The sequence below is a fragment of the Pithys albifrons genome, chromosome 1, assembly GCF_047495875.1.
Source record: "Pithys albifrons albifrons isolate INPA30051 chromosome 1, PitAlb_v1, whole genome shotgun sequence".
Lineage (NCBI taxonomy): Eukaryota > Metazoa > Chordata > Aves > Passeriformes > Thamnophilidae > Pithys > Pithys albifrons.
Window position 1 is genome coordinate 69,876,094 of NC_092458.1, and position 25,962 is coordinate 69,902,055.

At 38.6% G+C, this 25,962-nt stretch overlaps 1 protein-coding gene across 5 annotated transcripts in view; it reads left to right on the top strand.

Annotated features, from left to right (window-relative positions):
* The window catches only part of PSPC1 (paraspeckle component 1), a 69,885-nt gene that overhangs the window by 34,823 nt on the left and 9,100 nt on the right, over nucleotides 1-25,962 (top strand). The window contains exons 8-9 of one of the 5 annotated variants that reach the window (XM_071554473.1): nucleotides 4,641-4,810; nucleotides 7,951-10,213. The exons of the other annotated variants lie outside the window; for them this stretch is intronic. Coding sequence (XP_071410574.1) covers nucleotides 4,641-4,810; nucleotides 7,951-8,136 — 356 coding nt within the window. The 3' untranslated portion in view covers nucleotides 8,137-10,213. Of the gene's footprint in view, nucleotides 1-4,640; nucleotides 4,811-7,950; nucleotides 10,214-25,962 lie in introns of those variants that run through there. 5 annotated transcript variants of the gene reach the window in all.

Below are 25,962 nucleotides of genomic sequence, written 5' to 3' on the forward strand. Positions count from 1 at the left end.
CACAGTGCCTCTGTGGCAGATTTAATAAGTATTGGGCTGACTTGTGTGCAGAACTGCTCATTTTAGTTTTCTGTGACAGGTTCTGAGAGAATCTGTGTACCTCATCATAGCACGTGACTGGATCTGTAGTGCTAAGTGCAGCTTATAAACTTAAAAATGGAAAAAAGGGACTTTTTTGGGGAACTCTCTGCCTTGATGAGACTTACTCCCTGGCTTGTTGCCAGCTGCAGCAGACTTTGGTATTGAATCATAGAATCATAGAATCGATTGGGTTGGAAAAGACCTCCAAGATCATCGAGTCCAACCCTTGGTCCAACTCTAGTCCATTTACTAGATCATGGCACTCAGTGCCACAGCCAATCTGCGTTTAAAAATCTCTAGGGATGGTGAATCCGCCACCTCTCTGGGCAGCCCATTCCAATGCCTGATTACTCTCTCTGGAAAGAATTTTTTTCTGATCTCCAACTTAAATTTCCCCTGGCAGAGCTTAAGCCCGTGCCCCCTTGTCCTATTTCTGAGTGCCTGGGAGAAGAGACCAGCCCCCACCTGGCTAGAACTTCCCTTCAGGTAGTTCTAGACAGTGATGAGGTCACCTCTGAGCCTCCTCTTCTCCAGGCTAAACAACCCCAGCTCCCTCAGCCTCTCCCCATAGGGCTTGTGCTCCAGTCCCTTCACCAGCCTTGTTGCTCTTCTCTGGACTCGCTCCAGCACCTCAATATCCTTTCTGAACTGAGGGACCCAAAACTGAACACAGTACTCAAGGTGTGGCCTCACCAATGCAGAGTACAGGGGAAGGATCACTTCCCTGGTCCTGCTGGTCATGCTATTTTTGATACAGGACAGGATCCCATTGGCCTTGGCCACCTGGGCACACTGTTGACTCATGTTGAGCTTCCTGTCAATTAGTACTCCAAGGTCTCTTTCTGCCTGGCTGCTCTCCAGCCACTCTGTGCCCAGCCTGTAGTGCTGCAGGGGTTTGTTGTGGCCAAAGTGCAGGACCCGGCACTTGGCCTTGTTGAACTTCATCCCATTGGAATCAGCCCACCTCTCAAGTCTGTCCAGATCCCTCTGCAGAGCCCTCCTGCCTTCCGGCAGGTCGACACTCCCTCCCAACTTGGTGTCATCAGCAAATTTGCTGATGATGGACTCAATCCCCTCATCTAAATCATCAATAAAGATGTTAAACAGGACTGGACCCAATACAGACCCCTGGGGAACACCACTGGTGACTGGCCGCCAGCTGGATGCAGCTCCGTTCACCAGCACTCTCTGGGCCCGACCCTCCAGCCAGCTCTTAATCCAGGAGAGGGTACACTTGTCCAGGCCATGGGCTACCAGCTTTTTCAGGAGTATATTATGGGAGACAGTATCAAAGGCCTTGCTGAAGTCCAGATAGACCACATCCACAGCCTTCCCCTCATCCACCAGGTGGATCACCTGATCATAAAAAGAGATCAGGTTGGTCAGACAGGACCTGCCCCTCCTAAACCCATGCTGGCTGGGTCTAATCCCTTGTCCACCCTGAAGGTGCTGTGTGATTGCACTCAGGATGAACTGCTCCATAACCCTGCCAGGCATGGAGGTCAGGCTGACAGGCCTGTGGTTGCCAGGGTCCTGCTTGCAGCCCTTTTTGTGGATTGGGGTGACATTGGCCAACCTCCAATCATCTGGGACCTCCCCAGAGAGCCAGGACTGTTGGAAGATGATGGAGAGCAGTTTGGCAAGCTCTTCTGCCAGCTCCTTCATCACCCTGGGATGGATCCCATCTGGTCCCATAGACTTGTTAGGATCCAGCTGGCTCAGTAAGTCGGTCACTATTTCCTCCTGGAATACAGGAGGGCTATTCAGCTCCCTCTCCCTGTCCACCAGCTCCAGAGGCCAGTTGTCTTGAGGGCCACCTGTCTTACTGGTGAAAACTGAGGCAAAGTAGGTGTTAAGTACCTCAGCCTTCTCCTCATCTTCCTTAACTATATTTCCCTCCAAGTCCAACAGAGAATGGAGGTTTTCCTTGCCCCTCCTTTTGTTATTAATGTATTTATAAAAGGACTTTTTGTTATCCCTAACTGAAATAGCCAAATTTAGTTCAGACATTTATAGTGTACTTTTTCAGCCCTCCAGGTTGCAGAAGAAAGACCTTTGGGTTTTTTCAGTGTCTGTGCATTGTTGCATGAACACTGGTACCTGCTTTCCATCCGATGCTGAACCTGGTCCTGTAAATTAATTGCTAACATCAGTGTCCCACCAAAAAGAATGGGTGATCAGGTGGGTAGGTTTTAGCATCTGCTCTGGAGCTAGGAGGACTTTGGAGGACCTCTGAGTTACAGCTAAAATACTGTAGTGGCCACTTGCTGGAAGTGTTCAGGGGCCCCCCTCTCTCCTTGCATTACACTGTGTAGTTTTCCTCCCATTAGAGCTGACTATGCCTGAAATAGGATTAATATTACAGGTTGCAGTCCATCACCCTAGAAGCACTGTGGGTGTATTTGTATGATACAGAGCATAAGAACTTTGTTGCAGTTGACACATAAGTGACACCACCTGTGTGTTTACAGCTGGCTCAGTTTAATTAGACTGATCAGCAAGCCAATAACAAGTAATTTAACAGTTAGTGGCACTACTGCCTGAACACTGAACACTGCCATCATGGGAGTCCTGCAAAACAGGAGGAGCCTCTGAAAATAAAGGTTTCTGCTTATATTGGCAGTTTATAGACTTTTCCTTTTCTACTTAGCCACTGAATTGATGATAGTAATACCCAATTTTGGGGTAATTCTGTTGAATTGTAGCACAGTCTTCTACCTGCTACATGAAGTGTTGATGTGTGTGGGTAGGTAAGAAGCATCCAACTTGAGCATACCTTTGTATTGATTTAGTGTTACAGGGAGAGGTCTTGGAGTTCCTCATTATTAAGCTCAAAGGAGTTCTGCTTTGCAAAATTATAGTATTTTTATCTCTTCTGGTAAACTTTTCAGCACTTTACATGTGCTACTGTGTTACCTGGATTGTTTTTGCAAGGCAGTTTGCAGTTGGCATAATGATCAAACCCAGGTCTGGGATTTCAGCAGCAGTATATTTGACATGATGGTTTCACTGACTGTTGTGGTGTGTGTACTCAGGGTGGTCCCGTGGTGTAAAGGAGAGCACTCTGGACTCTGAATCCCAAGGACCTGAGTTCCAGTCTCAGTGGGGGACCGTCCCCTGGCAGTTCAATGCCTCCCTGCCATCCCATCCCGTCACATCTCAGATGCTCAGCAGGGTCAGCCCCAGTTAGTACCGGGTGCTGTGGCAGTCCCGAGGACTTCACTGTCACTGTCCAAGCTCGCTTGGCCGTGGCAGATGGACCTCAGGACTGAAACGGTGGGGCCAGTTCTGCAAATGCTGTGCCTGACCTGAAAAATCCACTGTGCAGGCTGGAAGGGCATGTGGGGAGAGCCCTGCCCAAATCTGTGTTCGTGAATCTGACAATACATACACTCAGGGCAGGTAATAGAGATGTCGTTTTGCATTCCTGCGGATAGTTACAGCACTATGTCTGTGCTAAATGCCCTCTTACAATGGTGTATCTTTGTATATTCGTTACTGAAGAAGTGCAGTTGTGATCAGAAGTGAGAGGGTTTATTTTAAAATAGCAAGCTTATTAGTCTAGCAACATAGCAAATTTCTTTATATTCTTATGGTGCATACGTTTAAGTGTAGACTAGATTCCAGAGGTATGTCTTTTTCCATTATTATGTTTTAATTGCACACTTGAGCTAAAAAGAATGGATTACTGTTGGCATGGGGGGAAATACATCACCACCAGTCCTGATATTTCATGATGGCACATGTGAGGTATTTATATAATCAGACTTTTTTCTTTCTTACGAAAACATGAGAAAATGTTATGGCAAGGTGTTTTTGCCTGGTTGTTCCTTATCTTAATGAGAACTGACAGAGTGGTGTTTGCCATGCAGTATTATAGCTAAATGGTCTCAAAATACGTTTTCAAGCCTTCTTTGTACCTCTTACTTTGATCAGAATTTTCGAGGAGACTCTTCTGTCACTTCAGTTCTAACAAAACTTTCCTTAGTTTTCTGATACTTTTCCCATAATAAATTACAGTTAAATACAAGATTCTATTGATGCTGTATTACACATAATTTATTGTGAAACTGAGTGCCGTCTCTGGTGTTGGTTTTAGACCTTAATCTATTTTATGCTATATACAATTAAAATAATACTGGTGGAATAGTACTTCCAAATGTAAATTTCATGTGTTAGCATCCCTAAAGAGCCAAGTTGCCTTATAGCTGCCAATATCTGTAAAATCACTTGAGAGCTTCGCTTATTTGTAGTGTGTATACTGCATATATATGCTATATGAATGCTTCAGTTCCTGCACAGAAACTGTACACCTATAAAGCTGTAAGGGTTGGGATTTTCAAATACATGAGGCAAATTATGTAATGCAGAGAAATAGGGATTATTGAAAATCTGTTTAAAAGCAGATGATTGAGATAAATGTACAGTCTCAAAGAATATACTTTTTTATTTCAAGTATTTGAAGTCTTGCACATTTGGCTTTTTAAATATTGTAAATTGTTTGTTTGTTCTTGTAAAATGAAGATAGGACAGCTCTAAGTACAGATTGTTTTGCGTAGATGCGTTTAGCCCAGCACCTGCTGGTAACCAAGGCCCTCCTCCAATGATGGGTATGAATATGAACAGCAGAGGAACTTTGCCTGGCCCTGCAATGGGTCCTGGTCCTTCCATGGGACCAGAAGGAGCTGCAAATATGGGAACACCAATGATGCCAGATAATGGAACAGTGGTAACGTATCACAAATTTAATTACTTTGAATAGCTGTCGTGTCTCATGGCCCATTCTTGTTACCAAAGGTATTTTCACGCTTAGTTAGAACATGTTACGTGTTTTCAATCTGCTAAAAATAACTGATAAAACTTGTGCTTACAAATAATTCACAACACAGAATGGCAATATTTGTTTGACATTACAGCAAAAATCCTACTTCCCTTAGAAACTGTAATCTGTAAATTTAGACTTTTGCTGTTCTTTTGTAAGACTAAATTCTGTGAATTAGCTTATGAGGATTTTTGATAAATGGTTAAATGTTGGAAGCTATGTAGTGTGAAGATATCTTTGTGTAAACTATTTATTTTTTGAAGCAACTTTAGTGTTCTATTTCTTTTCTAACACTGTTAAGTGCATGAGATTACGACAGTAATGACACGACTTAGAAAATCAGTATGCCAACAGATTTTAGGTGTAACTCTCATATCAATACAGGAAACAGTGCCCAGTTGCTATGGGTGGTAGAGACCATCTTGTATACATGTGGAATATTTAATCAAAATTGTTGTGCCATTGGGATGCAATTAAAGCACTAGCCATTTTTGCTTTGGGCTCATAGCCAGTCACTTTTCCAAGCTGTAATGTCTTATGTAGAGAAACAACTGTATAGTTTAAAATCTGATTTTTTTCACTACTGTTCTGTTAATAGATATTTGGGTTAGTGGTGGTGTAATATAAAGGAGTATATAATATTAACAGTGGCTCTGTTATAGTTTCACTGGAACACAGAAGCATTTTGTAGCTGCATCTTTTTACATATGCCTTCTCAACAGTGTTGTCTGTGATTGAGCAATCTGTATAATGAAGTTCAAACAAAAAACTTTTTTTCTATAGAGGAAAAATGAGATTTTGATTTTGCACTAAATACATGATGAGTCTGGTCTTTACAAGTTAAAAAGGAGAGGGTCTCCCTTCCCATCATCGGAGCCAGCTCATTTTATCAGTTGTGTAATTTCTCACAAAGTGGGTAGGATGCTACTCACAAAATACTTGTTTTGGAGATGCTTTTGCTGTAGACCAGTGTGTTACTGGTCACTTCTAGAACATTCTGTTACAATTATATAGACACTGAAAAAGAGGTGTATTGAAAAGAACATGATACTGTAAATCATAGTATGTAACTTGAACTGTTGTTTTTCTACAAAAAGTCATTCCAGGTATGGAAATGTATGGAGGATACTGACACTTCGAAATGCATGTTTTAAAAAATATTTTTTACTTCTGTTTTCTTCTGCATGCTTCTGAAGGACAAATTAGTTTTTATTTTTTTCTTCATTTTGGACTTGAAGAGTTTTTAATTTGGGGGGCAAGCCCCTGCAGAACGGCATAGTCTTTATTGTTCCTGTTGTTGGAAAGACACTTTAAAGGTCCTGGGAGGGCTCTCTGAAAACACCCTAACAGTTAATTTCCAGTGAAGGAAATGGAGAATATGCTTTATAGACTAGAAATAAAAATTTAAATTTTTAAATTGAATATTTTTCTGAAGGCTTAAGGGGAAAGTTGAAGCACTCTTCTTTTTCTTCCATTCCAGTCTTTTGAAACACAGATTATCTTTAAATATAACATTTTAAAAGTAGTTTCCCCCCATACTTTATTACAGGTAATTAATGACTTCACTTTTCTCATTAGCTGGAGAGAAGGGGTCCTTATTGAGAAGAGGACTTGACTTTTTGTCCAAAACTCAAATTGTAAAAATGATTAGGAGTTCATGACAAGTTATTTGTTGAAATTCCTATCTGTAGCTAACAAGTTCTAGCGTGAGTTAAAGATAATTTTTAATCAGATGTACCCAGTGCTGCAGATTTAAAGGTACTTTGGCTCAGTAGTACTTGTTCATGCAGCTCTTGAAGGAACCTTATACAACGTCAAACACTTGCATTACAATCATGATCTAAGTTGCATATATTTTTATCTGTATAGATACAATGCTGTTTTTTAGTAATGTATATATGAACTAGCAGACTTTAGAACTGCAGAGCTCTACTACTATTTCTGGAGTTAGGCTTTCAGAGGAATTCTTTTCTGATTCAGGCATGTAAGGAAAGGGCTGGTCTTGAATGTCCTTGTCAAATTCTGAATACCTGGGCAGTCAGTGTAGGTCTCTGTACAGAAGGAATTTCTTCTGAAAGCATAACTCTCCTCTACAGGTGAATGATGAGTTATTTCCAGATCTAATTGCACCATGTATCTATGCTTTTAATGGCTTATGTTACATTGAATTTAAATTTCATCATGTGGGGGTTCTGTTTTTAAACACTTGCATAAATACGGAACTGTAAGTGCTCAGATGCATGTTTCCTATTTTAGGCCTTAATTGCTAAGCAAATAATGTTGTGTAACCATATATACCTTTATTAATATTAGACACAGAGCTAAGGAAAACAAATGTGGAATATTAACTGGGTTTTTATCTTAGTTTGGTATTTCAGAATATGCTTTAGATACATACGAAGTTTTTTTTTAAACTAAGCACAGTCCATTATGCATTTTGTAACTAATATAATTTTATTTGGATAGGGTTTTGAAAGTCTTAACTGAAGATTTCTAAGGTGCCATGTAAAAGACTGACTCCAGGTAGTGTGGTCTTGGAGTATCCACAGATATGTGGGTATGGAAGTCTTTGGGTTATATTGCTGTTAAAAGAAAAAATATGCAGTATCTGGAAATAAAACAGCTGATCCATCCTCCCACCTCTCCACCCTTCCCCCTTAGTTTGACCATGATTCTGTGTCTAATTAATTGAAGGGAGAAGCATTGTAGTTGGTATATAAGGCAGAATAGGGCTCAGGTATAAACTCCTCTGTTACACAGAGAATATATATTGCTTCAGATGTGTTTGTAAGGATGAAGTTGTTTTGAGCACCAGAGTTGGTCTTTAAGTATTGTTTTTAAGTTTTAATTTACTTTGCAAATTTGGAGCATAACATTAGCACTCTTTAATTTCCAGCTCTTTTCCCATAGTAACTAATTGAATTGCTCCTTTCTTCCTTCTATGTGTGATCCTGATTCTGCTGGACTATCTGCTGAACTCCATGACAACATCACTTGTGGTTTTTGTTGTAACTCACGTTTGGCATGTTCCAATGGACTTGTATTAGCATAATGAGAGATTCCCTCAAGGAGGCCCATCCCAGATGGGTTCACCTCTGGTTAGTAGAACGGGCTCTGAAACTCCTCAGTCGCCAATGAGTGGTGTGGGTGCCGTGAGTGGTGGACCTGGTGGCTTTGGTAGAGGAAACCCAGGGGGCAACTTTGAAGGACCTAACAAGCGTCGCAGATACTGAATCTTAATTCATTCCTTACTGTTTTAGCAATTCCAGTAAAACTATACAGTGATATGCCTTTATAATTTTAGCTGTTATCTGGAAACAATTCTATTGTTATTGTAGTCTTTAAAACGGTTTCTTTTGTAAAACTTTTTTTGTATTCAGTCATAGGCTTTGTAGTATAGAGCAGAAATGATGCGGATCATTATGTAAGGCAATGTGTTTGTGACTATAGCAAAAAACAATGTGTGACTATGCTGTAAAACGTGCAGTTATCTGATTACAATAAAAAAATCACTGGAAAGTATTTGGGAATGTTATTACTAATACCAAGTGAGAATAATTTTATGCTTAATTATGTGGCATCATTTTCATTCTTACGTAGTTTCTACTGTGCGTCAAGAAAATTCAGTTCTTAATAGTGAATCTGTTTAGCTAAACTGCATGGTGCAGTACATACTGTGAACAACTTACAATACAACTGCTTTTGTTTTGTCTTTGGAAGAGCAACAAATTTCATACCAAGTGTTCTCAAGGATACTGTGTCCTTGCATCTCAGTCCACCATTGCAAATTAGGCACAGTAGGGCTTATCAACAGAGTATATCTGTTACACAAATCTTTAGAAAATTTAACTTGGAGAGCTAAAAAAAAACCTTGGGAAAGGAATCTGTATGTATGCTTTATTTGTAACAGTATGAATGAATTTACCTAATCCATACCAAAAAGAAAATCTGCTGTGACATCTGTGTGTTCTGCTGATGGTTAAAGTATCTTGCCATTGCAAGGAAGGAGAAATTTCTGCAAGCTGGTTTAAAGCTTTCCACTGTGTAGTGCATCGTTATTAATAACTATACATTTCCCTTAATGGTTTGAATAGAAGCACGTTGGTTATCAATGATTAACTATTTAAAAAGGGAAGCAAATACACGTTTTCTAGTGAAAATAAGTGTTCGCTTACAGTTGAGTAATATGCGTTTAGGATTGCACCATGAGTATCCTTCATAAAGGTTTTACAGAATGATGAATTTGAAAAAATATCCATTTATAGCACAACCCAGGCCAGACTTGCAGATTGAGTCATTAGGAAGCTTATTATGACTCTGGTTTTGTCAGTCATGGAAGATGATGGAAAAGACCTATTGGTTCTATTCCTGTAGTGGCAAATGAGTAGGGTTATTGGTTGGTTACCACGACTGTTTTTCCTGTGCAAAATAGTAGTGTTCTATTTTTATCAGTTCACTCACATTTTCAGAGATAAGATTACTTAATTTTATCTGCATGAATACTGATGCTAAATTGATTAAAAACTAATTTGAGATAACCTGGGTTCCCTAATTAAATCAAAATAATACATACATAGCTGAGCATGGGATGCAAAGAGCAGAGAGGGCATGGACGTGTTACTTGTTAATATAAATTATGATCTTGGTGGCTTTAATTTTGAGGCAATAGGTAACAAGCAAATTGTGGCATTGCTGACATTTTGGAAGTACACTGTTACTTAAATTGCTGGTGTTATGTGGCTTAAGATAGCTATTGTTTTGATAAAATTCAGGAGGTGTAATATGTGTAACTCCTCACTTGTGACATCTGTAACTGCTAAGAACTTTGCTCTAGACTGTTTAATGCTGCCATTTTTTGCTTGACTTGAGATACATGCTACACTTTGTAATACAATAGTGAGTTATGCTCAGAGTCTGAAATACTGTTTCCCCTACTTGATATTTGTATCATATTATGGAACTTGTTCTTAAAATAAACCACAGCCAAACCTGCAACTGGTTTTACTTAGCACACTAGTCCTAACTCAACATTTGGGAAAATTATGGGTTTTTCCTTTCACTAGTGTAAACCAGTGTTTGCATGTAGCAACTGCTTAAGCTCACTGCTTTGCTGTCCTGCATTCAGTTGAAAATGCAGTTTACATTGATGTCCAGTAAGGTGTCTAAATATGAGATTACTTTTTTCTCATCTTTTCTGCAATTGTATGTGACATTTTTAGGGGATTAAGAAAGTATCAGTGTGAATTGGTACTTCTAAACTGTAAAGCTGTACAAGGAACATGTTTTAAATATAACCTGAACTAAATTCAAGAGATCTGTTATTTTTTTTTAAGGAAAAGGCTGTGTCATTCAGGCCTTGTAGTTTAACTCCTGTGTAGTTTTTTACTAGATAGATAACTTCCTCCTTGTAGTGCCTTGAGTGTTTCAGAAGTAAGTTAAACATCCCAAATCTGCAAAAGTGGTTCATTCTTTCCTTGCCAGCTTCATGCTATGTTAAATGCATGTTTATTGCACTGCATTTTTGATAGCAAGCAGAGGTGTGTCTGTATTGGAGAGTTACCGCAGATTTTAATTACCATTAGTGATTTTCATTCTGCAGTTGTGAACTGCCCTTCCTGCAAACCTCTGACTTGGATGGCTCTGCTGTGTGGCAGCAGTGGCTTTGTCAGCTGTCCTTACAGCAGAAAATCACATAATCCCTTTTTAAATGTCCATGGTCCAAGTCCTAACAAGTAAATACTGAAATGTTGACTTCATAAGGATTGCATTTTGTAGCTTCCAAATTCAGCTCTTAATAAAAGCTTTCTCAGGGCCACCTGACTGTGTTGATTTTACAGAGCTCAACTATAAGGGCCCAGCTTCTTTTGCCAAATGTGGTAGACTGATTCTAGCTATACAGTAAACACCTAATTTCCTTAAAAAAGGAATGGTCCAAGTTTGTTTTCTAAAAATGGTATATAGGTGTGGCCAGGCAGTGTTGATGCTTGAGGATTCTCCCCTTGTGCTGAAGCAGTTGATTTTTCTTGTTCCTCAACTGGTTGGCTGGTTTATCATTTTTTCTGTTGTACCTCTGTACTTAAGTTTTGAACTACTGTTTGAGTAGAAAGTCCAGTGGAGTCCTGACCCTGCTGTATTATGCTGTGCTAAAACAAATAGTCTTGAAATGTATATGAAATGGACAACTGCAGTGCACTTACTTTTGTAGTGTACTTACTGAGTTCTTACCTTATTCCTGACATTTCAGTCTAAACGGTTTAATTTTCATGTGAGATACAATTTTAATACTTAACAAAGCTTTATTATTCCATTTAAATTAAAAACCCCACGCCACTACCAGAATTTGCCTTATCTAACTGCTTTTGCATTTGTCACCTCAGTCACTTGAGGCAGAACTACTGGGCACTTAAGAAACAAAAAATTCATTTTGTTTGCAAGTTGATGTCTTTGTAGTTCTCCGTCCATTGTGCTCATTAGATAAAGCAAGTTGGTATCTTAGGAAAATTGGTGGCAATACATTACTGTATTTATTTCCTCAGAAAAATACAAATCACTATGGATCACCTAGAAAGAAAATTCCAGACCTTAAGTCGTTTTATTTATTGTCCACATATGTTTTGCCCAATTGTACATAAAGGTATGGGGTGAACGGAAGATTGTTACTGGAACAGAAGGTTAAAACAGATGGCAGGAAGAGAACAGAAACTGACTATTACATTAATTTACCATAATCCAGTAAGATTTTATAATATGCCTTTGAGGAGCATTCTGATCTGAATTACTCTTGTCACATTTTAAAATGTTGCACCAAACTAATTTTCTCCTTTTTCCACTTTTGATTTCAGATGTAGAATAATCTTTAATTACAAATTCTTTGAAAGATACTACACAGAAATGCAGTGACATTGATGAACTAGACATTGCTGATTGGTCTTAATCTGCCTTGACATAAATTGGCCCCAAAATTCTGAAATAACCCATCCAAAGGCAGAATCTTAAGTGAAAACCAAAACCCCTTAGGCCTTTTGAATAGAAAAATACGCTTGGAGGTGAGATGTTTAGCAGATCAATGGTGTGCTCTGATGGCATGCAGTTCATTTTACTTAAGCATGTTGCAGAAACTAATGTTTTTGTGTACCTCTCTATAATATTTTTAACAAGTCGGATTGTAATTTTTCCCTTCATGAAAAATGAAGGGAGTAGCAGCTGGAGTCAGTTTACATCGGAGCACAAATGTGAAGGGATTCTAAATCTCATTCCCAAGACTAGAAGTGGTGCATATCCATAGGTGGTTTTAGAGTCTGCATCCAGTATCTTTTGTTAGCCTGTGCTCATGCGCAAGACTGGCAGATTTTAGAGAGCACATACGTCAAATGGAATGTGGTTGTCTTCTCAGCAGCCCTGAAATTATTAATGTGGGCAACTGTGCTTTTGTAAGATGCAGAATTATCTTGGGGTTTGGTGCTTTCCTTGGGCTGTTACCTCACTTCTGGAGCCTGAGGGAATATCCGTCCAAACGTCCCTGATTGATGAATGGGAGGGAGGGAGTGAGTGAGTGTGGCCTGTGGGAAAGAGAGTTAAGACATTACTACTTGAGATGATTGACTATTCAGTGCTAGTTTAGTGGAAAATGTTGGAGTGTAGTAACCCAAAAGTATTTGCTTTCTTAAAAATTCACTTACTGAAATGTGAGAACACAGTGACTATAAAAGGATTGATTAAAAAGTAGAATACCTCATGTCAGGTATAATTTTTCCCATTGAATTGGTGTTTTGTTGCCTTTTGGGATATACTGTGAAATAATCTTAGTAGGTGGTCTCACCAGTTTGGTGTTTTGTTAATAGTTCTGAGGTTTTTCTCATAAAATATTTAGAAAAGATGACAGCTGTAGGCATTTAAGGCATGTTTTCATGGTAACCCGTGAAATACTGAAGTTTATAACATTTTATGTTTAAAATGTTACTTGTAGAGTAGATAAACTGAACATGAAATTTTCATGAAAATAGTACTTTTATTTTTAATGCATGAAAACAAACCCTTCATCTGTTCACTTTTAGTGGGATAGATTTAATAGGTCTTTTCCATCTTGAACTTCCTTGAATTCTGGAGGTGTTCTTATTAATGGACTCAGCCTGACTCTTAAAGCAGTAAGAGATGGGTTTCTTCGGAAAAGAGTTTGGAACAGCAACCATTTTTCCTCATCAAAGGAACTACTTAAAAGAGTTTAAATTCAGATAAGCTTTCTTTCACTTGCAGGTAGGTAAAACTATTAAAAGAACCCCTGCTTTCATATAATGATTATTATGTGCCCAAATCACATTAAAAGAAAAGTGATTTTGTAAATATGAGTAAAATCTTGACTGGTTTGTATGTGGTCCCTTTAGCAGAGAACAAAATGCTCATAATAAGAGGTATGAAATTCAAAAGGAACTGGACTGTCTTACTACATACATGTGTTGATAAGGTTTTTCCATTTGTTTTGGTAAATAATTTGTCTAGCACTTTGATTGTTCCTAGTTTTACAGTGTGCTTTTATATCTCAATATCTATAGAGTCAAACATAGCTGTATAATTAATTTGATTGAATTTACATGCTAATTGTATGCAGGACATTAAGTGCTTGATTTGAAAGAATTGCAGTGAGAATAAAGATACTGTTCTTGCCTCTAAGTGAAAAAAACTGTGTAGATCCTGGACCAGGAATAAGTGTGAAGGGTCCTCTGTGTAAATTGGAAAAAACATGGGAGAGAGGGAATAAAGTAACATAATGAAAGTGGGAGAAGTGTGGTTTAATTTTATATCTGCAGCAGATTCACAAAAGTAACTTTAAATCTAGTTCTACATGAAAACCACAAACCAACTAGTTTTTAATGGGAAATATGGAAATACAAGTTACATTCATGTCTTGGATTTTTTAAACTGAGTTTAGTTTTGTGCAGGTGGCCAAAGAGTCACAGGAAAACTGAAAATAATTGATGTTCTAAAATACTGTAATACTCTGGGGCGTAGGGTGGGGTCACTGCAGTTGGCTCTGTTTCTGCTGTGTTGTTGTTATGAAGTTGTTCTGTAGGGCTTGATTTTGTGGCTGGATACAGAAGGTGTATACAGTGTGCACTCATCGTGGTGTCGTAAGTATGAAGGAGCTGGTTTTAACACGGTTAGCCTCTCATCACACCAGGGAGAATCCACTCTTACACCTGGGTCAGACAGAGAAGCACCAAACAGAAGACTGTGGTAAAGGAAAATAAAATAGTACATATTTATCAAGTAGCTGGGGGATGGGATTAAGGTATTTTAATTAATTTTTGGCCTTAATTTCACTGTAATAAATATTTGTGTGACAGGGAAAGTAATTTTATGACCAGTGAATATTTGAAAGAAAAAAATCCTTGCCAAAACAAAACACCTCTCTCTCAAAAAAAAACCCCAAACCCAAAAAACCTCAGTGCACAACCCACCCTGACGCAAAATTGGTTTTTCGTATTTAAATAACACATGTGCTTATACAAGGTGGAAGAGGAAATGTAATAAATCTAAAAAGATATAAAAATCACAAGCATTTCTTGCAATTCGTTTTGCATCTGTTTGCTCTTGATGTTCTGGGCACTTCAATGTGTTTCTTTTTCTAAAAAAAAGTTCCATTACTGTTCATTATTTGCTGTAAAAGGATTTGCTGTGCAGTGCTGTTACTAAGCTTTAAATATTTTTATGTAGTGTCAAATTGCACAAAAACCCTCTGCTGCATAAACCAGCTCTCACAGTTCCACAAAATGCAGTCTTTGAACTGCCAGCTGGAATTGGTCTTTCAGACTGCTTACAAATGTTTTAAATATTTTTATGGTCATGGGAAGTTGGAAATACTTGTGTGCATATTTAAAATCATTCAGTACTTGCATTGCTGCAGATATGACAAGCCCTTTGGCCTCCCTGTTGCTCAGTCCTGCTTCCTGCCTGCTCTGTGTCCCCCTTGCATCCCTGACCCCAGGCAGGGACCAGGGGACAGGAGACCCAGGGAGAATTACAGTTCTGCTCCTTCAGTGTGGAAGGAAAGAAGAGCGAGGAGCGGACAGGAGAGCGAGACTCTTTGTCACTGTGCACACATGGGTTAGTTCGTGCTGTGGACTGAGAATGTAATTTTATATATGCTCTCATTAAGTGACTTTGTAGGCATCTTCAGTACTTCTAAGACATACGTATCTTAGAACAAATAGGTAAGCATGTTGAGGAATTCAGATATCTAAGTAACATGTTGTGTTCTACCTTCTTAGTGATAATTGATCTGAGAGGGAAAGTCTTTGAAGTAATGAAAAAAATGTACACTAAACTGTTGAGCCAAATTTTATGTGAGCTTGACCTGTCTGTTCACTTTCTGCAGTTGCCAAGAAGGTTACATGCAAGCAAGTAAAATATCGAAAATAGTGTTCTTCGTGATTGCTCCAGGAAAGATGCTATGCACAGTTGCTTTAAAGAAGCAGGACCATTCACATGTACTTTTTCATGGAAGAAAATACATAAACTGCAATTACAAAGATGGGAAATACTGTCTTTTGAAATGCTAACGTTGTTCATTCTTTGACATGATAGCACTGTGGTTTTCCATGTATTTTGTTCTGCTTTTAAGGGAAAGAGCATGTGACAGGTAAGCCGCAGCTCCAGTTCTAATCAACTTCCAATCAAAAGCCTTTTCCAGAAGGCACAGAAGGAAAACTGTTGTAATAATGAAGCCGTAGTTCGTCTTCAGTGTTTTCCCACTCTAGAACATTGTGCTTCTAGAACTTTCTCAGCATTGTTTCAGGAGCAGTTCCACATCTTGACTTTTTCAGAACCAGAGCTGTGCCAAATAATACAAATAAAGTTTCTGCCTTAGTGTGTGAAGAGTACAATTACTGCATTTCAAAAACTGAATATTTATAGAATTTTGAAAGAAAATGTATGAAGGAATTGTCATATATTAATTTGCTGGTTTATAAGTGAAAATTGTGCAAACTTGCCAGTTGGGATGGCCATGCTTTTAGAACCATTTTGGGATATGTGTCAGTTTATTGTTGCCGTGTTACGCTTTGTGTAGTTTTCGTAATACCACTTGCTGCATGTTCACCATCATTCTTGCATCATGGTTGTGTACAGTTTCATATTTTAGTCTCATTGCTGAATGAAAATGTCTGTAGAAAGGGGGATTTTAGAGCATTGGTATTAAGTAAATTGTCTAGAGGAGTTTTTCATTGCTAAGCTTCCTTTCTGTTTTGTGTTCATTCTGCATGTTTTGAGCAAAATACACTTTTTCTATTGCATATGAGGAAAAAGTAGCAAGTCATGAAAAGGTGTTGATTAGGAAAGTAAATGAAGTGTCCAGTATGCCTCTTACTGCTTCTGAAATGACAGCTGACTCAGGAGGATAAAATCACTTGGTATATTCTGCACAATTAATCCAGACTTCTTCCTGTTTAGGGCACACTTCAGTATTAACATTAAAAAGTTTAAGAGTTTTGTTTAGTTTCCATCTGGTTTTAATCCCAAGCATGTGTACAAGACAGTAAATTAAGCCCAAAAGTCTTGATGTTTGTTCTGAATAGTAATCTTAACTCTCCAAGTTGGATTAAACATGAAAAAGAAGAATTAGTTTAAGTTTCATATTTTTTACAGTGAAAATTTTAATGTGCTGAGTTAGAGTAAGTCACAGTTAGAGTAAGTCTCCTTGAGGGGGCCAGAGAAAGCACAAATCTGTGGAGAAATCATACTCGTGAGTTGCATTATGCTACTGGGCATGCATTTTTTAGTCCTTACATTGGGACCATTATGTTGTTACAGAGACTTAAAAAGAAATATGATTTGTCCTATTTTATCCAGTTATAAGTATTAATTCATTGCTACCATCTTACAAATAGAATTGGTTAGTTTAGGTACAGGTACTTACTGGAGATTATGGCATGTAGTGTGAATGTCAGAATTAGGGTAATTCAAGTGCTTGTAGTTACTTGGAGGATGTTGCATCTTTAGGCCTAGTTTGATAGAAGCTGACCTTGAGCATACCATTGTTTTAAAACTCAGTGCTCAGAACCTTGATACTACATTTGTATTTCTGCTTTATTGCTGTAGCAGTCACAGAAGTACTCACAGGTTTGAAAGTGTTCATGTACATACGTGAAGGAGGGTAAAGGATTGATTATTCTGTGTTGCTTAGTTCCTGAAGCATTTGTTGAGGAAGCTGATAATGTAGAATCTTCTGTTTATTACAGTTTAAAAACCCCAATTTTTAAAACATTGGTGTATATTCAAAACTATCATTGGACAAGTCAAATGGTATATCTTCAAACAAAGTGGAAAAAGTTTATTTTACTAGATGTCTTACTTGAGCTCTCAGTCTTTCACTGGTTTGACATTGAGAACATTGTGCCTTAACCCCAACCTGCTGTTACAATTGTGGTGAAAACGCCACAAACTTCTGCAAGGCTTTAATGTGAAGGCTGTGAGGTGACATACCAACTACAGGATGGGTCAAATCATTCTTCTTTGAAGCTTGTTACTGGCCTGCTCTGGTTATCCTAATCCATTCCATTTAGGACTGTTTCCTGTTGTGTATTCCAGCTTTTTGCTTGTTGTAAAAGCTTTAAATTTTCCTTAGGATATGGAAGACAGGAGCTATAAAGCCTTATTTGAGGATTCTAACACTGAACGGGATGGAAATGGGCTCAAGGAAAGCATCAGGTAGCAGATGCACAGTAAAAACAATTCTTTATATGATTTGGCAAGTTGTTACATCTCTCCATATATGTTTTCTTAGTGTATGAACATCATTTATGTATCCTTAACCTGTTATGTCCTTAAAAAGAATTTATGGCTCTTTCTAATGGGGCAAAAAAAGGACTTTGTTCTGGATTAATTAGATTCCAGAGTTTCTTTTTTGTGTAAAGAATACACAAAAATTAGGTGACAGAATACATGAGAACTTAGCTACCCTTTCTGAATTCACAAGTGGGTAGAAATACTGATACGGAAAGGTAAAAGTAGGTAAGTGCTTTTCATAGATTTACAGATGGGGAGATAATATTGTGGGAAAACAGGAGGTCATGGTTTGACCTCATCTTTGTTTGCTGCACCTAAGAATTTGAAAACTCATGGAATTAAACACCCCAAATATGACTCTTAGAAACTTCATCTAAAATTCTTAGATGTTATTTCAGAGTTCTACTATAAATAAAAGTAGTTCAGTGTAAACATCCAAATAAAATACATGTTTTAATGGTCAAAGTGAGTCTGAAAACCTATGTTTCATTAAGATATGGAGAAAAGTTATGTTATTGGGGAATTTGCTATATTTTCTCATATTTTTACTTTTTGTCTACATAACCAACCTTAAATAAAAGAAGGTGAAACTACATTAGTGACATGCAGGGAAAGGCTTAAATATGCAAGACAAAACTGTGCTGGGAAAAGGCTGAAGTTCAAATATATATAGTTTACATACCCATCCTTCCAGTTTGCCTTGATTTTGACAAAACAAGAATAGGGTTATCAAGCTTTAAGTTTATGAAGGACAGAATTATTTTGCCATAGTGATAAATCTGAATGGTCAAAGAGTCAGCATCTTAGGTAGCTTGTCTGATGAGTGAGTGTCTGTACAGCTGCACGACTGTCACAGCCTTCCCAGTACTTGGAATGTGGTAGTGCCTTTGTTGTTTCAGCTGTTGCTTTGTGTGCCTCAGTAATGCAGTTCTTTTATGGCTACAGGGGTGTTTTTCAGTGTCTCCATCTTTTCTGCCAAGCAAATTTGAGTTGCACAGTGACAGCCACTGCGGGTGGGGATTCAGAGTGGTAAAGTCACAGGGTGCTTAAATCAGCATTAGCTCTTCCCAGCCTCAGTGGTCTTGGATTACACCTTTTCAGTCATGGCAGTGCACTTCCAAATACTACTTCATTAGTAGAAATGTGGTATTCTCAATGAGGCATGGATCTGAGCAAGCTAGAGTTAGAGACTTAAGAAAGACCATGTAGAGATTTTTCAGAAAATACCAACTGTTTGCATTTGTACTGTCAATGATACAAATTCCTTTAGTAATTCAAGGTGTGTTACAGGTAAACTAATCTGCTGGGTGATTCTGATTCCCTAATTTTATAATAAGGATGTGAAAACCTTGTGCTACCTCCATGTTCTAAGGATCACCTTTAAACCTATTGGGATATCTGCTTTTATTTTAGCTTACACAGCTTGGTGTGAACTAGAATCACACAAACTTTATACATAAACACACCCTGTCAGAGCATACCCAGCAGTCAGACGCTGATCAGGTGTGAGATTTTGGAGAGCTCAGAGTGAAAAGTAAGTTGACCAAAATAAGATGGAAATAAAATTGCAAGAAGGTAAGAACAAGGCTGAGCAAAGTGAGAACAAACAGCTCTGAAGGTGGTCTGTGAAAAGCAGTGTGCAAGAATCTGCTATCACATAGATACTCTGATAGCACAGAGATACTCTGTTAACCTTTAAAAGAAGTGGATGCATCAGTATGCAGGACTTCGGTTTGAAATGTGGACTGCTTTGGAGAAGCTGCTGCTTGCTTATGTGGAGTTTCCTTTTTCAAGACATTGTAGTGCATTGGAAGGGTTGTTCTTTCCTTGTGAATATCAAAAGTCACAAACAGGTAACTGAAGTAACAGCTTGTATATTTTAGTCTCTGTTTGTAACCATTGTTTCATTAATGTGTTGATACTTAAAAATTTGTCACCTTGAAATAATTCTGATAACTTTGTTTTAATTAATATTTTTAATGTGAGAATTGTAGTATGAGCTTACATGTTGAAATCTGAATGAGCCGTGGTGAAAAATAGTAGCAAGAATCAGTCTTTTTGATTAAAAATATTTAGTCTTGAATATGATGCCAACTGACTGCCTTTGCATGTAATGTGATAACAAAAGGAAATTAGCCATTTCTTACCGTGTGGTTTTGGCTTAGTCCTGCACAAAGGGGGTTTCATCACTGAAGTCTTTATACTTTGCTCTTAAGTGAAGAAAATGATAACTAACTGGAGTGTCTTTCAAGGGGAGTATGTGGTGGAAGGGTTACTAGTATTCCTAACACTTACTGAGATGCCTGCTCCTTTATTCGGATTTGAGTTTACTGATAATACACTGCTTTTCAATCCTCTTTGTAACGTGCTACTAGGTGCTTCCTTTGCTCTGTGTATGAGACATGAGGCTTAATGCTTTTTAAAAAAATGTTTGCTGTTCACTTAGAAAGCTGTTTCACTTTGGGTAGGAAGAATAACTTTGTCTTGCAGGTAGTAGTGACTTCCACTAAACCAGGGAATGTAAAATGGTACTTGGAAGCTGCGATAAATCCTGCCTGGTGCAGCATCAGCAATGTGGCCAGTTGTGCAAGAAAGGACAAAAAAGCAAATTGGAGTGCTGGCTTGCCCGATGATGAAGCTTGTACAGCAATAGCAAGTAGAGAATCTTTGCTCTTCAGTTTTATGTGGCTGAGTTTGCTGCATACCCTGTCTTGAAAATGTTCACAGGTTTCTTGGTGGCATTACACTCAGCTGTTAGCCCGGGTCTGAATAGTAATCTGCCTGGACTGGGCAAGTGCAGACTTGGTTTGTTGCAAGGAATAGTTAGGTCATATCAAAACAGATCTGTAAATGCTTTTTCTCCACAAGACACAAATTTTCACAAGAAATTGTACCTTTATTCAGCATTGCTTTGTGGTTTTGGTAAGTCCGTGGACCAATATGCAGTAGAGCATTTGCAGGATGCCCTGCACTTTATTGTGTTTACTGCTGTTCCATTGTCTTTGTCTTGAAATAAGATTCCATTTCCTGTGTATTTCAAATTTGACATAACATTTTCAGTTTCTTAACAAGTACAGTTTTATTCTGGTGGAAGCTAAAAATTGGTGGTGTGTGTGTTTTATGAAATAATCTGAGTTAGAAGTAGAGTTAGCACGGGAAGGAAGTTACTTAATTGCACAAGGAATTACCAAATCTTTTGACAGGACCAGAAGCAATGGGTACAAACAGAACCACAGTGGGTTTGCTCTGAGCATCAGGAAGCACATTTTTACTGTGTGGGTGACGGAGCACTGGCACAGGCTGCCCAGAGAGGTGGTGGAGCGAAGACATTGTTCTGGGCACTGGCACTAGGTGGCCCTGCATGAGCCACCTAGATTGTCGCTAGACCCTTTTGTGATTGTGTCATCTAAATAAAGTTTTGGCTTTTATTAAACTTTATATGTTAAACCCTATTACATGCTTAGGTATTTGAATGCTTCCTTATTAGGTTTCATTTCAATATGGGTGTCTGTATTGAGGAGTATTGTTAAATTTTACATTTTTAAATGAAGCTCATCAAAGATGAAAGCTCTTTGAGTGAATCTTGAGTTGCTGACCATAAGGACTGTGTAACCACGTCTTGCCCTGCCCCTTCCCCCAACACAGTCTTACAGCTTCAGAGATTGTAGCCCCACAAAGATAATCAGTTCTGCTGTCATTATGTTGGAAAAGGAGGTTAGGACACTGCCCTAACTTGGCACCTGCTGCAGAAATGACAGGTAAGGAACCCTACAGGAGGGAATGGGGAGCACTGTGTGAAGTTGTGTCAAGCAGCATTGCTAACACTTCAGAAGCTGTGTGTCAGTGAGTTTCACAATTCCTGAGCAATAGTGAGCTTTTAAATTAGAGGAAATTGAATTATACACAGTCTAGGAAGTTTCCTGTGAAACTAAATTCCCCCTTAGTTTTTGAAAGATCCAAAGTATCCTCACACTAGTGAGGTCATTGCATCTCAACTCTATATTTTTCTGTGATACAATATGTGCTGGTTTTCTGTAGTCCTAAAACTGTAAAATCTGTGAAGACTGTCTTCAGGCTTTGCTTGTACACATTTTTATTACTTTAAAACAATTTAAAAATATTTTGAAATAAAATTAATAGAACTATTTAAAAGTTTCTTAAATCTTAGTGGTTCTCTTACACTGCATAATTGTAAACTTGATTGCACAGTGTGGCACAATGGTATCCTGAGTTCTGTTAAAGTAGTAGAGGTATCCTGATACCACTTAACTCTTTGCTAGCTGTGCTGGCTCAGCTATATCTTGTTTACAGCAGAGTTTTCTAAATTCGTTTCAAATTCTGTAAGTTTCTGTGATAGGGGACCTCAGAGTTTACAGAACCTGGCAAAACAAGCTCATGAAATTTTAACTGTAGCTTCCAATACGGAGGTTTCAGATGCTTTTGATCTGTCAGGTTTCTTAAGTTTTCTTTGTTAATTTGTGAAGTCACATCTGTATGTCATTATTTCTAGGTGAAAGATGATGAGAGTTAAGGGTTATGCCCTTGCTCCTTCGACAGTTTTGTACTTTGTAGCTGTTTGTGGCAAGGTAAAGTATTACAACATGCTCAGAACTTCTCACCCGTGTAACAGGGTGTGTGAGTTCCGAATGGAGAAAATTATACCGTTCTTGGAGGTTTTTCCAAGATGCTTGGCGTGAACACAGTCATTGAAAGTAGAAAACTGAACATTAGAAGGTATTTCTGCTGCATTAATAACAACATGAGTAGAATGGATAATTATGAAAATCAGTGTTTAGCCAGCTGTTCTGGTGCTGCAGTTTCCTCGACAGGGGAATGTCAGCAATATTGGGGAGCGGGCTGTATTAAAGAGTAGAGAATTGAGTTGCTGTTTCACATAGGAGTGTTTCAGTGATTTTGACTACAGCGTGGCAGTGTACAAGATTTTGCAAAAAATATAACACATATTTATATATAACACTATGATTATACTGTGCAATAGAAGTCTGAGTGATGTTAAGAAGTTAAAGATTTCAGAACCCTTCTGCTGATGAAACCCAAACTTCTTTGAAATTGTGAGGCATCATTTTTACAAAAAAATAAGGGGGGGATCTTCCTTTTGTTTTAAATACATGGCCTTGCATCTAGGAACATAATGACTTGCAAATGAACAATTTTTATTAATCTTTCAAAGTACTTAGAATTTCAGTATCTTCGAATTCAGACTTCGCTGAAGCTGCACAGGTGAAATCTTTGTCCTTTCTGTTTGAATACTTACAGACATGCTCATCATTCCCTAAATACTGAAGAAATAGTCCAGTTTCTGTATGGTGAAGTTTTGCAATCTAGGCAAAACAAAAAAACAAATGTCCCTTGATGACAGTGTGGTCACTTGTATGTGTCTATTGCCTGGCTGCTGGAAACTGCCTCTGTTTTTTCCTTTTTTGAAACCTGATTCCAGAAGAGGAATGTTACTACTTTGAGATTCCTCATTCTGTGTAATATGCTAACTTCAGGTACCCTACACTTTAGAAATTGAAAGTTGTGAAATAGATGTTGAGTATTTTTAATAATCTTATCAAGGAAATTCAATGCACTGCCACCTCAGTTCAAGTAGTATTAGCCCCTTTTTTTTCTGGGAACTGAATACTCTTTTTGAGACTAAATTTGGTAATGTTAATTTTTTCCTTAAATTCTTACTTGCTTCTATTCTGCAAGTATCTGCTCCTACGGGGACAGTTTGGCAAACAAGGGATTGGGGAAAACTGTGCTGCAGTTTGTCTGTTACAATCCCTGGCAGCCATGCAGTGATGCCAAGTGACAATTTATTCTGTGATGGTTTTACTGTCCTCAGCAGGGACTACTCACAACTGAGATGAGCAGGTTTGGCCAGATTAAAATGCAAACTAAGAGGAGAGTGGGGACGGTGAGATTGCTTGACCATTTAAATGTCTAGCACTGTGTGTTGTGTTAGTATGTCAGCAGCCAATGTTGTTATCTGTTACCTTTTGATAGGTAAACCTGAACAAAAGCAAACATGAACACAGCTCTGCGGATCATCTCGGGTTCCCTTTGGAAACCCCAAATATGTGGCCACAAGGGACTGTGTGTTTTCCTGAGAACAGCTCGGCATTGGAGTTCTTCCTTTCTGTGTGTTGGATAGTGGTTCTGCTACTCTCAAAGTGCTACTTATGCCTGCTGATGCAAAATGCCACATCTGGTCACTTGAGTGGAGGTCAAAATTTACCCACGCTGCCGTTGTGTGTTGCTAGGTATTTTTCAAAGTAGACCTAAACTAAAGGGGAAAATGCAGGGTAATTTTAGGGGGGAAGCCCTTTGTTATAGTGGCCAGCAAAAATCCTGTTAATTAAAAAAACGGAACCCCAGAAAAGCCCCAGCCAAACAAATCTCAAGGCCTACTGTGTCAGTCAAGCCAGTGAAGCTGCCCAGCCCCAGAGTGCAAGGTAAATGTAAATGTCCTTGAGTGTCACAGTGCCATGGCTGTCTGTGCTCAGTATGCGGCACTGGCAGCTTGGTGCTTCTCCCACACAGCCATTCCCTGTTGGAAACACAGTAGTGGAGGTACCCTGTTACCCTGAGTGTGTGTCATTACTTGAGACAGAGGAAATGGGCAGTGGGTTTTTAATTTTCCTTGATTATGGCACAATATATGCACAGTATCACTCAGTTAATGTGTGATGCATCTGTTCACTTCAGAATAGGCATGTTTATCATGCTGGTACACTTTTAGACTATTTCACTTTCATTTTGCTTGGCATCATACCCATTTGGAGCTTTAATTTAAAGAAAGGCTTTATCATATTAATGAAAATTCAGAGTCCGTTACTTTGAAAATAACTTTTTGCTGTGTTCCTGTTCTCTCTTAGAAATCCTTTTTTCGTCACTGGCTGCTACGATATGTTTGGCTCTAACAAAGTCGTTGCTGTTAATCATAAACAGTAGGGTTTTTGTAGGTTTATACCGGGTGAGATGTTGGAATTATTGTAATTTTTTTATGGAGAGAATATCCTGAAGAAACAGTACAGAGGCACAGACCCAACAGAACCTACGAACTTTGTGACTACTAGCAGTCTCACTGGCTGGTTTCAAGGCAGATTTATGTAGCTACAGTTTTGTTACTAGTATCTACTAGTTGCCAAGAATATTGCTCACTGCTTTATCCTCAGTAAATCTGGGTGACCAAGAGCACGAAATACACACTGGCTGTAACAGAAACTGGAAGGACTGTATTAGGCCTTGGATGCTTTAGCTTTGTTGATGGGGAAGAAAAAAGAGGGGAAAATAATTGTGATGTTTTATATTTAAATGGAGACTGAAATATGTACAGTTTGTAGCTTCCCCTTAAGGTGGGCACATAGCTATCAGTAGCTGCATTAATTACACCATGTGGAGGTAATGTCTCAGGACACTAATGCTTGTCCAGATGGCAGTTCCAGCCTGGTCTGCCTGACTCACAGTTCATCACTATGGCCATTATTACATTTCACCTGCCTAATGATTTTAGTACTGGCACTTGCAAAGTTATAGGTGTGGTTAGAAAGGGTTAATGGGCTCTGCTCTGTCATTTCTACTTTAGAAATAAGATACACATCTTGATGAATGTCCAGTACAGAATAGATAATGGAACTTTTGAAATGTGATAGATAGCAATCTGCACCATGGGAGTGAGAGCTGGGGGAGGAGATGAAAAGGAATCAAATGGGAGAATTGGTGAATTAACAGTGCTTTGAATAGGACTTACAAATTGTGCCAACTTTGTATTTATTCTGAGCTGCGGGTCTCAGCCTGTTTTCAGCTGTGTCTGAAAAGGTAAATGTTATCTTTCTTGTAAATGTTTGTGGTTGTGTGTTGTAATTTACACCTATGTCACTTCTGAGTTGCTTTTTTGGGACCATTCTTGAAGTGAAGCTGACCTGAAAGGTGCTACCTGTGTGTGGCTTTCCAAGGAATTCTTTCTGTAACAAGTACTTTGCAGGGTGTGCTCAGTTTTCTGATCATCAAACAGGACCTCAAGATGATGATAAATTGTTTTAAGAAGTCTTTATTGGAGAACATACAAAGTTTCTTCACCCCTTTGTGCTGCAGTAATTGGGATCTTTTCAGACACCTCCACCAGACATTTCGTTAGGACTCTTGGGCTCTGCAACACATTTCTGTGCCTGAGTAGTGGATTATGTTAAGCCTATCAAACATTGCAGTGCTCACATGTAATTTTGTTGGAGGCATTTATGGAGAAGAGGTGATTTTTAATGGGGGGAGGA